Source organism: Musa acuminata, chromosome BXJ3-5 (assembly GCF_036884655.1).
Source record: "Musa acuminata AAA Group cultivar baxijiao chromosome BXJ3-5, Cavendish_Baxijiao_AAA, whole genome shotgun sequence".
In the NCBI taxonomy this organism is placed as follows: Eukaryota; Viridiplantae; Streptophyta; class Magnoliopsida; order Zingiberales; family Musaceae; genus Musa; species Musa acuminata.
In genome coordinates, this window is record NC_088353.1 from 7,660,827 (window position 1) to 7,674,841 (window position 14,015).

The 14,015-nt window shown below is 38.7% G+C and overlaps 1 protein-coding gene across 1 annotated transcript; it reads right to left on the reverse strand.

Annotated features, from left to right (window-relative positions):
• Positions 1-6,135: 6,135 nt before the first annotated feature.
• LOC135639187 (uncharacterized) lies at positions 6,136-13,192 on the reverse strand. The gene is made up of 2 exons (XM_065152986.1): positions 13,151-13,192; positions 6,136-6,633 (listed from the first exon to the last, which is right to left on the reverse strand). The coding sequence occupies exons 1-2, from the start codon at positions 13,190-13,192 to the stop codon at positions 6,136-6,138; spliced, it is 540 nt and encodes a 179-aa protein (XP_065009058.1).
• Between the last annotated feature and the right edge of the window lie 823 nt (positions 13,193-14,015).

The following is a 14,015-nucleotide window of genomic DNA, read 5'->3' on the forward strand; positions in this document are numbered from 1 at the left end:
GATTTAATATAACAATAAAATGGAAGCTAAAAATTGTATAGCTTGGATGTTTCCCATCGCGTCGGGGGAGGGGAGAGAGAGAGAGAGAGAGAGGGACTATGGTGGCCAAACGTCCGATGCATCCCCTAGTAAGCGCGCATCTTGATGCCCCCAATCGAATCCTTGTGCACATCTCAAAGCGTACACCGAGGCACAGTACTGTTTGATGCCTAGGCATGGTTCATAAGTGAAATCCTCGACAGTATCAGCACACTGTTTACCCTACCTATCTCAGCTACCTGGGTTGTGATTTCAGCATAGAAGGGCCCCTTGTTCCAGCTGGTCAGGTACTACGACGACCAGGACTCGTTGGATTCATGCGAGCCTGTGGGAAAAAATCACCTATCTTTTCTTGCCTATGGTTAGAGCGATCGACCGTGGGCTCCATCGTTGCCACCGATCAGAAGGCAGGTAAATCGTCGGGTGAATCACCATCCAACTTTTTATTTTTATTTCTGTAATTTGGATTACTTGACTTGAAGACAGATTTAAATCGAACCTCAACTAAGCACCACTATTAATTTTGCCTCGTTTTCCCCTTTTGCTATCTAATAATAATAATAATAATAATAATATAATATTTCATTACCGATCCTAACGTGGCCTCATATGGGGACGTACTCGACAAGTCATTATTTTGATAACACGTGGAATCTCCCAATGTGCTTTCGAGAGAAACCATCATCTTCCTATATCCTATAGTTTTGTAATTATGGTATCGTTATGTACAAATTATTAGGAAGAAACGGAATAATTCTTTGTGTATCAAAATTGGTTCCTCGTCAAAATACCAACTTGATATCAAAATGCTAATATCAATGAGCACAGCATAAACAATAGAGCAATAAATCAATCACACAATGAGCCCAAATCTTTTTAACGTGAAAAATCCAATGTGGGAAAAACCACGGGACCGTAGTCCACCTCAAACTTCCACTATCAATAATAATGATAACAGGTTTATAATAGGTCTTTTCTAGAATAACTAGAGGATCAGAATAACATCAAGAACATAGATCTTGGCTCAAGAATAGCATATCTTCAGCACATAGGTGGATCTCCTCCAAAGAGAATTCTAGGTCTCACAAAATAGATATCACAGGAAAGTACCTTAGAGAGGGTAAACTGCAGATCAACACCGTTAGGATTGTAGAGTTTGCTGCAAGAATTCTCCACATAAAATTTGGGCCGAAACTGACAACGATTCGCCACCGATAGTCAAGCAGAAAAACTCAGAAACCTTACTTTCTCTCTTTATTTCTCTCTCCTCTTTTCTCGCAGTCGCACGCTCTTACTCTAATCTCACCCTAATTTCATTCTCTCTAATCTCCAATTAGTTGATTTGGGCTTATGACCCAAATTGTCCAAGCCCACATATGGACTAGACCCAATAATTCTCCCCCTCCAGCTCATATGATGGGCTGTACCAAGCTCGCTCTTCGCCTACATGCTTCAAGCTTCTCCTTAGGCAAAGACCTTGTCAACATATCTGAACCATTATCATTGGTATGCACCTTTTTCAACTGTAATTCTTTCATCTCAAGCACATCACGAATCTAGTGATATCTCACATCAATATGCTTGGATCTAGAATGGTATGTTGAATTCTTGGAGAGGTAAATAGCGCTCTGACTGTCACAGTAAACAGTATATCCTTCCTGTTTCAAGCCCAATTCCTGTATAAACTTTTTCATCCATAAAGCTTCCTTGCAGGCTTCAGTAACTGCTATGTATTCTGCTTCTGTGGTTGATAGAGCAATACACTTCTATAACTTAGACTGTCAAGAGACTGCTCCTCCTGCAAATGTCATCAAGAATCCCGAAGTGGACTTCCTGGAATCAGTATCACCTGCCATGTCTGCATCTGTGTACCCTTCTAACACAGGTTCATCATCACCAAAACATAAACACAACCTGGAAGTACCTCTTAGATATCTTAATATCCATTTCACTGCTGCCCAATGTTCCTTTCCAGGATTTGAGATAAATCGGCTAACAACTCCAACTGCATGAGCTATATCTGGCCTAGTACAAACCATAGCATACATCAAACTGCTTACTGCAGATGAGTAAGGCACTCTGGATATTTCTTCTTTTTCTTTCTCACTTATAGGACATTGTTTTGAACTCAGCTTGAAATGACCTACAAGTGGAGAACAAACTGCTTTGGCTTTACTCATGTTGAATCTTTCAAGAACCTTTTCAATGTAAGTCTCCTGAGATAGCCAAATCTTCCTTTTCTTCCTATCACGAAGAATCTTCATGCCAAGTATTTGTCTCACCGATCCTAAGTCTTCATGGCAAAAGACTTAACTCTCTTTTAAGCTTTTCAATTTTTCCAACATCATGACCAACAATCAACATATCATCAACATATAGCAGTAAAATAATAAAATCATCATCTGAAAATTTCTTCATAAACACACAATGATCAGATGTGGTTCTATCATACCATTGGCTCATCATAAAGGAATCAAACTTCTTGTATCACTGTCTAGGTGCCTGTTTGAGTCCATATAAGCTTTTCCTAAGCTTACATATCATATTTTCTTTTCCCTTGACTTTGAAACCTTCTAGTTGCTCTATGTAAATTTCTTCTTCTAAGTCACCATGAAGAAATGCTGTTTTTACATCAAGTTGCTCAACTTCTAAATTCAAGCGGGCAGCCAAACCAAGAACAACTCGGATATAGGACATTTTCACAACCGGAGAAAATATTTCTTCAAAGTCAATACCTTTCTTCTGACTGAATCCTTTCACAACTAGTCGTGCCTTGTATCTTTATTGTGAGCTATTATTTTCGGTCTTCAATTTATAAACCCACTTATTCTCGAGAGCTTTCTTCTCTTTCGGTAGCTTTACCAAGTCATAGGTGTGGTTCTCAAGCAAGGATCTCATCTCTTCTTGCATGGCTTTAACCCACTTACTCTTATTCTCATGTAGAATAGCTTCTTGGTAGGTTTTTGGCTCTCCCCCATCAGTAAGCATAACATACTCATGTGGAGGATATCTGGTAGAGGGTTGTCGCTCTCTAGTGGATCTTCTCAATGGAATCTCAACTGGTGGTAGAGGTGTCTGTTCATTTGGTTCAGCATCATCAACTGTAGGTGTATCATCACTAGTATTCACACCACAATCTTCTTGTTCATCTCCCCCATGATCATCATGAACTACAGGTGAAGGAATTGGACCCAAACTCCAAGGAATATAAACAGAGGTTTCTGGCTTCTCAACATTATCACCATCATCAAACAATTGGTCTTCAAGAAACACAACATCTCTGCTTCTAATAATCTTCTTGTTCATTGGATCTCATAATCTGTACCTAAACTCTTCATGACCATATCCCAAGAAGATACATGCTTTTGCCTTATTATCAAGCTTGGACCTCTTATCTTTGGGAATATGAACAAATGCTTTATACCCAAAGACTCTCAAATGATTATAAGATATATCTTTTCCTCTACGTACTCTCTCTGGAACATCACATTGCAGAGGAACTGATGGAGAAAGATTTATCAGGTCAACTGTAGTTCTCATAGCCTCCCCCCAAAATGACTCTGGTAACTTGGCGTGGGAAAGCATGCACCTAATCCTTTCTTCAATGGTTCTGTTCATCCTTTCTGCCACACCGTTCTGCTGAGGAGTTTTAGGAACTGTTTTCTCAAGCCTGATACCATGGAACCTACAATAATTCTCAAAAGGACCCCTGTACTCGCCACCATTATTTGATCGAACACACTTTAGCTTTCTGTCAGTTTCTCTTTCAACATTGACATGAAACTCCTTGAAAGCATCGAGTACCTGGTCTTTAGATTTCAAAGCAAAAGCTCAAACTTTTCTAGAATGGTCATCAATAAAAGTAACAAAATAAAGAGCACCTCCAAGAGTTCTAGTTTACATAGTACAAACATCAGTATGAACTAAATCAATAACATCAGATCTTCTAGATGATGGATATGTCTGAAATGCAACTCTATGTGTTTTTCCAACTAAGCAATGATCATAAGATTTAAGAGATGTACCTTGCAACTCTGGTAAGAACTGCTTTCTAGCAAGAGTTTGAAGTCTCTTCTCGTTGATATGTCCAAGCCTCTTATGCCAAAGATCTATACTTTCACCTTTTCGAATTGCATTAATCTCTCCTTTATGTAGCTTAGCTTCCATGACATAAAAATAATTAATCTTCTTTCCTTTTGCCACAATTAGAGAACCTTTAGTGAGTTTCCATTTATTTTCACCAAAATAATGTGCAAAGCCCTCATCATCAAGTCTACCTGTAGATATCAAGTTAAGACGAATATCTGGAACATGCCTTACATCTTTGAGTATCAATTTGCTCCCAATACTGGTCTCCAAGCAAATATCTCCAATACCCACAATCTTAGATGTACCATTATTTCTCATTCTGACGTTACCAAAATCACCAGCATTGTAAGATCTAAAGAAATCACCATGAGAAGTAACATGAAATGAAGCACCAGAGTCAATTACCTAATTACTGTCCTGAGCTACAAGGCTAACACAACCTTCATCACAGACAATAGTGATATTACCTTCAACAGCAACTGTATTGATCTCTTTCTCGTTTTTCTTCATTTCATTCTGTTCTCGCTTCCAAAACCTACACTCTTTCTTCATGTAACCTGGCCTATTATAGTGAAAACATTTGATATCTCTTATAGACTTGGATCTTCCTCTATAACCATATGGATTTCTGCTATGACTTCTTCCATGTCTTTCTTATTTTTCAGTAACAAATGTACCAGAAGAAGATTCACCCTGTTCTTTCCTTCTTGCAACTTCATTTAGCAAACTGTCTTTAACCATATCTATGGTTAGAGTCCCCTCTGGCGTGGAGTTACAAATAGTCACCACATACGTTTCCCAACTTTCTAGTAAAGAGTTGAGAAGTAATAATCCCGGCATCTCATCATCTATATTCATTTTCATAGCAACCAACTTGTTTGCAAGACTCTGAAATAGGCTTATGTGCTCAACAATGTTACCACCATCTTTATACTTTAAATTTACAAACATTCTGAGGAGAGAAATTCTATTTCCCATTGTCTTTTTCGCAAAGAGATTTTCTAACCTTTGCCAAACAACATCAGCTCTGATTTCATCTGAAATATGCTCATGCAAATTTATATCCATCCATCTTCTAATATAGGCAATAGCTTTTCTATGTTGAACTTCTCATTCTTCATCATCCATAATAGAAGGTTTATCTTTAACCTCGATAGGCTTATACAAATCTTTGCAATAGAGCAAATCTTCTATCAGACGCCTCCAAGTGGAATAATTTGATGAGTTCAATTTAATCATATCATTTGACTACTCCATTTTAATCACACAAGAAAACTAGCACCAAACAACCTGATGCTCTGATACCACTTGTTGGGAAGAAACATGTTAATGCGGAATAATTCTTTTCCCTCTTTGTGTATCAAAATTGGTTCCTCATCAAAATACCAACTTGATATCAAAATGCTAATATCAATCAGCACAGCATAAACAATAGAGCAATAAATCAATCACACAGTGAGACCAAATCTTTTTAACGTGGAAAACCTGATGTGGGAAAAATCACGGGATCGTAGTCCACCTCAAACTTCCACTATCAATAATAATGATAACAGGTTTACAGTAGGTCTTCTCTAGAATAACTAGAGGATCAGAATAACATCAAGAACATAGATCTTGGCTCAAGAATAGCATATCTTCAGTAGGTGGATATCCTCCAAAGAGAATTCTAGGTCTCACAAAGTGGATATCACAGGAAAGTACCTTAGAGAGGGTAAACTGCATATCAACACCGTTAGGATTGTAGAGTTTGCTACAATAATTCTGCACATAAAATTTGGACCGAAACTAACAACATTTGGCCACCAATCGTCAAAAATCTTATTTTCTCTCTCCTCTTTTCTCCGCACGCCGCCCCACGCTGTACGCTGTACGTTCTCTCTAACATATAATTAGTTGATTTGGATTTATGATCCAAATTGTCCAAGCCCACGTATGGACCGGACCCAACACAAATGAACAGTGAGAAGACGTCGAGAATAATGGAGTACAGGAAGAGAGAGATTCCCATCAGGAGCAAAGGGAAACCGGGCTCCTTCTGTGAAGCCTCTTGTCGGCGTCGGCAATGCATGTCCTGACGCGCTCGAACTCGGCGGCGGCGCAGGGGATGGTAATGCCGCCGGGGTGGTGGTACCCGAACTCCACCTCCGCCTCCCGCAGCAGCTCCCTGAGCAGGGGCTGGTTGAAGTACACCACCGGCACCAGGTACCTCCGCGGCAGACCGCCCTCCCTCTCCCCGCCGACGTACACCGGCAGGTGCCCCTTCGGCGGCGGCCGCGTCCTCCACCCTCGCCCACCCTCACCGTCCAGCAGCGGCGCTTCCGCACCGAACTCCCCGGGACTGCCATGAGGTCCCCGGCGGAGTCGGCGGACGAAGTGGTGGCCCCAGCGGAAGAGCCTCGTCGTCTTCGTCTTACAAGTATCGGGAAGGTTGGGTTTTGAGGTGGAGTATTTGGTGGCAGTGTCGAAGCGGAGGTAGCGTCCGGGGCGGCGGTCGACGACCCATCGCTACACTCTCACGAGCCGCCGCCCCAACTTGAATCCTCTATATCTCTTCATAACTGATATACCACTACACTAGTTGAGAAGAAGAAGAAGAAGAAGAAGAAGAAGAAGAAGCGACGAGGTAAGCATCAAAGAAACAAGAGATGGTGGACCTCTCTTCCATGAATCCGCTCTGCTCTGGAGAAATATGCAAGTAGTCATCATTCATTGTTGTGTGACCAATCATGCATGCAAATGCAGTAGAAGGGTCCAGCAGAAAGATGTACAAATTATAAAAGGAAGACAGACAAATAATAGTAGTGATCGAATCAACTAATATTCCATTTTTCTTCTATTATCATTACATGAACCCACCCCAGCATTCTCATAGGATAGGATGATTAAAGATGTACCCTTTCTTCTGTAAGACACCAAAACTCCAACCTAGTCACGATCGATTGTACGGCATCACTCATGCTGAACTGCTCAGCTTCTTTCTGCAAACCATATCTCTCTGTTAGGAGAAGGACAAGTTCAAATGGAATACTGGCAAATAGCATCTAGCTAAAATAATAAAGCTAAAAATCAAAGATAACTAAGATAATAACATCAGCATTTTAACATGATAAGACTCTTAATTAGTTGAGAAAAATATGCATGAGCAATCTTTAAGAAATTTACTACCAAAATGAAAGTATAATTTTTTTCTCTCTTATAAAAGAAAAACTGAGGAATTAAAATGAGGAGAATTTTTTTACCTTTCCTTTCTCTCTCTTACCATATAATTTCTCTTCTATTATCTAATGTCTTGTATAAGTATTAGAGTCCTACATGCACACATCGCATAGGAGATCGGATCGAGGTGAGATATCGTAACTTCTCACATCGTACCAATGATACCCTCTTACAAGTTGGACTTTAGAACTTCTCCAGGATTATTGGTACTTATTCATTGTTCAAAAAGATCTTCTTTCACGTATTCTTTTATATTTTTTTTTTTATAAAGATAACATCTCCACTAATGATTTTCTTATGTTTGGTGGGGTCCATTAGTGATATTTGTTCACTTCATCAACATAGCATAAGAATATACATTTTCTAGACTTAGGATCAAGCTTTATTATTTTCTGGGTATTATACATTACATATGCACAACAATAAAAAAATATATAAGAAAAAATAATTAGTTGGCTTACCATTCCACATCCTCAAGGGTTTCTTCAACTCGATTATTGTGGAAGGAGACCGATTAATAGTACAACAGGTGGTTCTTACTACTTGTACTCAAAATAATTTAGTCACATCTCCAGTACTTAGTAATACTCTTGGTTTTCTCCAAAAGAGTCATATTTATCACACTATTTTGTTGAGGATTGTATGACACTATAACCTGTCTCTCAAAACACTTTGATCCTTTCTCTTTTGGACTTTGACTTTCTTCTAGCTTGCTCATGGTAAAAGCTTTCAAGTTAAACTGTCACACCATTTTATTGAAGACTGTATGGTGGTAAACAGTCTCACAAACACTTGATCCTTACTCTAGAACAAATATAATATGACATCAACATCTTCTTTACGAAAAAATTTTGCTACCTCCACATTGGATGATGTTGGTATTAACTCCGACATAAAAACCAGCATGATGCTTACTTAACAAAGTCAAAGCTTAAATTCACAAAGGTCCACGCCCTCAAATTTTAGTTTTTAGTAAGAAACCCATTAGATGAATAAGATTGTAATCCCCTAAATTTATTAAATTTGGAATGAGTCCAAATATAATTGAAAAAAATATTCCACCTTATATGGAACATTTTATTTGGTTGATTTGGTGGTATCTATATAATCTAATCAATCACTTATATTAGATAATTAATGTGATTCATTAGTCTTAAAATATTATTTTAATTTTTTTTATTTAATCCTCGATCTAATGAAATTCCTCTCACACCTCTATATAATGACCCATGGCGTCGTCCCTATTATTTAGGGTGGAGCGAGACCTCGATTTGAGTAGGGAGTTATGAGGTGGACGTCGTACAAATAAGTTTCGTGACTCTCCACTTTTATTATTATGTAAATCATGTGTTTCATAGTTACGATAGATATAGTCCTTTTAGATCATTTGGTAAGTTTTTATAAAATTTTAAATTTATTTTATTATTGTATTATACCCATCCATGTGTAAAACCCTATTTAATCTAGATAAAAAATTTAGTTTTGATTATTTGAAAATTTTGTTGTGTTCTCCATGCCTTGAGAATAATTCTCCACCAACTTATGTAAATGATAAGATGTTTAATTAAATTTATTGAGCTGCATCAAATTAATTCATGACAAATTGGTTTTATATCTTGTAAAACCATCTCTATTTTAAATAGTTCGTAATCCATTATAATAACACTAATATATTAGTTTTGTAATTTTTAGAATTATTATGAATTTTAAATATTCTATAAAAAAGATAATATAGATCAATTAAACCTAGCTCAGCTGGACCAGAACTTGGGCTCAGTTGAACTTAGTCGCATGCTCGACTCAAATCTCTACCTAGACCACGACTCGGTTGGGCTTTGCATAGAGCCGAGGGCATGGATCCAATAGAGGTCCAAAGGTCAATGTGAGTCATTTTCGTAGCCTAATTTGGGGAGGTCGAGCTTGGTTTACACGTTATGGCTTGGTGAGGATTATCGTAACCCAATGCTTATGGTTGATGCGTAGTATGACATTTGTAGCATCGCTTAGTATCGTTCCTCCCTTCCAATATACATGTTGAGAGGGCACGAGTAATTTCAAACCAATAAATCAAAGGTAATCATAATTTTGGAATCTTCTATACATCATTTCAAAACATATATAAAAGTAACGGTGTAACATATGCAAAACCATAAATCAAATTTAATCACGAATTATAAGGTTATAAGTCTAAAAAACTAAGTCTTGATAGCATAAACTAGAATAAGAATCAGTATTAAATCTTATATCAAATCTCGAACACATGGTGTAGGTCAAACACTAAATTGAGTATCCTTCTAAAAGCGAATAGAGATGCAAGCATACTCCCAAGTCGATTGGCTCACGTCAGCCTTCGGACCTATGATGGACCCACTTCGACTTCGTAGGCTCCGAGATAAGCCCAAGGGAGCTGAGATCTATGTGAATCCGCATTATCTTCTTAAAGAATAACCCTTCTCATGAGAAGGGGTGAGATTGATAAGAATCATTTATTTTATTAAACAAAAGATCTTGATAATACTGCAACAAACAAGGGATGGGTGTCTCTACATCTTGAATCAAGTGGGAGTGTTATTTCTTTGAAAGAAATATTATTACAAGATCAATCATTACGTAGAAGTAATCATTAGAGTATACCTCGGCGTCATTTCGAAATTGAGAGAGGTTGCTTTTATAATTTCTCAAAGTAATAATAATAATCCTAAAAATATAAATGAGATTCTCTGATGATGTTGTAAACAAGAAAAATGGATTAAAGCAATGAAGGAAGGGACCGAGTCTATGATAATAACCCTGAAAACATAGTTGAACTCCCAGCAAATCGTCAGGCCATTGGGAATTTATGGATTCTCAAAATAAAAAGAAAAAGTTATACCCAATAGGAATATATAGATTCCTATGAGACTTTTTCTCTAGCAGTGAGGTTTGCCTTAATATGATTAATCCAAACTTTGAGCTTGATTAGAATTAAACCAAATGAACATTAAGATGGCTTTTATCATTGGAGAATGGAATGAAGATATCAATATAGAACAACCACCTGTAGGTTTCATATCTAAAGAAAGTGAATACAAAGTGTCCAAACTCAAGAGGTCCATTTTGGGCTTAAATAGTTATCTTGGCAATGATATTTAAGATTTCAACGTGTTGTAATCACCTATGAGTTTACATGGAATAAGATCACTATGTGTATGTTAAACAATTAAGAGAATTTTTTTAATATTATCTTTGTAAATAGACAATATTCTACTTGTCGAGAATGACAAAGTGTGTTTTTACTATCCGATGGTTGTCCTTCAATTTTGAGATGAAGTACATGCGAGAAGTTGGATATATACTTAAATTTAAAATTAAGTTGTCCTCCAACATTATTAGCTCTCTCACAAGACACTTATATATATAAAAAAAAAAATCCTTGAATGATTCAATATGCAAAATTGTAATCCCATACATAATATTCATATAAATTGACTTTCGAATAATCATTTCTTCTGAATAATGATGCTATCTCCTACCTATAATAGTAAGAAACAAATGTGTGTTACTTTATTTATTATGTAAGTCTGAGTTTATAGTATGCACTACTAAATTACCGGAGATTGTTTGGCTAGAGAAGTTTCTAAGAGTTTAGAAATTATGAATAAAATATCTAATCTAGTGACTATGTTTAGTGACAATCAAGCGACACTTCAAATGCCTATTCGAAGGATCCAAAGTATCATGGCATAACGAAGAAATATAATAGCACGAAAGGAAGTAATCCTAGATCACATCTCTATTCATTCTATGATAGCATATCCTTTTACTAAACACATCATTGGAGATGTGTATATGACACACTTACTTAGGTTTACATAGGGCTTAGCTTTTTATGTTGTATAATAGATTTCTTTGTATACTTGTTATAATCATAATTATTGACTACTAACATGAACACACAAATGATGGATGGGTTACCTCTAAGTTAAGATTCATGTAAATAGTTTAAGACATGCTCTTTAGATAAAGAAAGACGATCACAACATGTAATTAATACTACATATGCTCGACCAACGAGGAAAGTGGATGATTAATCCCTATGTCATTGCGATGTGAGTTCCTCGAGGCAAACAGCCAAATTTATGCCCCTTTTTTATTACTTTACCTATGTTATTGAGGTTACCGATGATGCAATAATTTAACCTTGGGAATATGTCTAAGAAAATAGTTAATATAAAACTTAAAGATAATTTGGATTGTATAAGTAGATGATGAAAATCGATAGATCGAACATAGCTTCGAGCAATTAGGTATGTCGATCTAATGCAATCAAATATGTCTTCGGCATAGCAAAACATTAAAAAAAGGATTGAGCTATAGTATGTGATCCCAAACAAGCTTATAGCAAGGCTCTTAAGTGGCACAACTCATTTTGCTACGTATAAATTCATAGATTACTAGTGGTGAGTTAAGGTCTATTATGTGTGAGTGGGAGATGAAAGTAGGGTAGTCCAAATCCAATCTGTCCACTCATAATGAGTCGAGTTAATTTGGTCAACCATAAGTAATGATTAAAATTTTAAATAGAAGAGTTACAAAGAATAACTTCTCATCGAGTAACTCCTTATCTTTCTTTATCGGAGGTGTTACAATCACCATGGAGTTACAATCATTCTTTATTATAGAAGTTATAAAGAATAATTCTCTTTCTTCCTCGGAGGAGTTAGAAAGGTTAAATTCTTAAATAAATGAGCATAATTCATGAAAGGTAATTTTGATATTGTAAATAAGATTACTATTTGCTACCTATTCTTTACTATTTATAATCTCTTTTTTAATTTTTTTAAACTACCCCTTGATAAATAAATAAATAAAAATATCCTCCTCTTCTTCTTTCTCTCTCTTAAAAGGATAGTGTGGAAGGAGCGACGATCAACATCGGAAGAGGATGACAACATCGATAGCGACGGAGGGGGAAGTGACAACAAAGTGCGAGGCGATAGGGAGTGTAGAATAGGGGATCGTTGATAAAGTATAGTGTAACAGAAAGCATAGGAGCGGGGAGCATCGGTGAAGTTTGGGGCAATAATTGCTAGAGGAGAGAGCATCGACAAAGCATGAGACAATAAAGAATGCAAATTGGGGGAGCATCGGTAGCAAGATACACACGGTGACGATGGTAAAGGTTGTGGGAAAAGGAAAAAAAAGAAGGTAAAATTGATATTAGTGAATTGTAAATAATAAAATATTATTTTATTACTTTTAAGGAAATAGTAAGCCTATTATGTGCTTTTAAGGTATTTAAGTGATGAAATATAGAGTGGCCTTCCTACAGGGGTGGCCAACCAATGGTTTTCCCTCGGGGAGAGCTATTGCGAGATGCTCCTGTGATATGGTCCTCCTTCTAGCGCCAAATATGTTGGTGAACAGATGCACCGTGGCTGATGAGTCAGCACGGCTTGGTTCACAGGTCGATGTCGGGAGTCCTCGATCATCCGAGCTAGTTGCCAAGGTCGGGGAGCTGGTTGTGGCTCTTGCTCGAGACGTTGGTTGATGGCTCTCCGTTGGAATGCTGGTCGGTGCATCGAGGGGAGGCGATCTCTCTTGATCGAGATGATCTTACTTTGGGGATGACCGCTCTCCTGCACAGAAGGCCCCATCGGGTGGTTACCGACTGTGGCCCCTCGACGAGTAAGTCAATGTCGGGTTCTGCTTTCTCTTTTTTCTCCCTTGGGGTCGGATGCCCGCTAGGGACTTTTATACTACTGTACGAGAGTCGATCGTATGCTGGTTTGGCATGATGGCTGATCCTCAAGGGGTGAGATGGTACCTTTGTGCGGCCGTCGTCCCGGGATGTGTGGAACGGCGCCATGCGGCGCTGTCTCGGACTTACTAAGATGGGACATATCGAGCGGCATCTTGGTACGGTTGTTGGCTCAGCGTGTGGGGGTGCTTCTCTTGCTGACTTGGTTGTAGTGTAGCGTGGCATCGATTGTGATGTGGCTTGGGCCCGAAATATACCTTATCACTTCTCACCCCCCCATCGAGGCGTGCTGTGGGGTCCTTGAGGGGGCGAGAGGTGCGCCTGGGTTGGAATGCCACAGTTACATTGATTGCTCGTGGGGGAAGCTGGATTGGCTTGTCGTGAGGCAGTTCGAGGGTGGCGCCCTGTGCTTTGGGAATGATTTTGCACTGTCGGTCGGGAGGCTGGGCCCATGCAGGATGATGCTGGCGATTCGTTGGTCAAGAGACCGAGCTGTGTGAGCTAGGAGGAGATGGCCTGTTGGTCGAGTAACTGATCTCGGATTTAGGATTGTGGCTAGTGAGTCGCAAGTTAGGAACCGATCTGGAGCGACTTAGGCAAGGATTGGACCTGTAGGCCGAGTGACTGAGCTCGGATTTAGGATTGTGGCTGGTGAGTGGCAAGTCGGGAACCGATCTAAAGTGACTCGGGCAAGGACTATGGGCCGAGTGATTGATCTTGAATTTAGGTTTGGTACCGGCAAGTCGTAAGTCGGGAATCGATCTGGAGCGACCCCGGCAAGGATTGGACCTGTGGGCCAAGTGACTAATCTCGAGCTCAGGTTTGGTGTCGGCGAGTCGCAAGTCGAGAACCGATCTGGAGCGACCTAGGTAAGGACTGGACCTATGGGCCGAGTGATTGATCTCGGGCTCCGGTTTGGTGTCGGCGAGTC

Bases quoted from the DNA above. Each gene is read 5' to 3' on its own strand.
- LOC135639187 (XM_065152986.1), bottom strand. From the start codon at position 13,192: ATGGCGCCGTTCCACACATCCCGGGACGACGGCCGCACAAAG. The intron at 6,634-13,150 runs GTACCATCTCAC...GTGAGAGTGTAG, and splicing joins GGGACGACGGCCGCACAAAG to CGATGGGTCGTCGACCGCCG.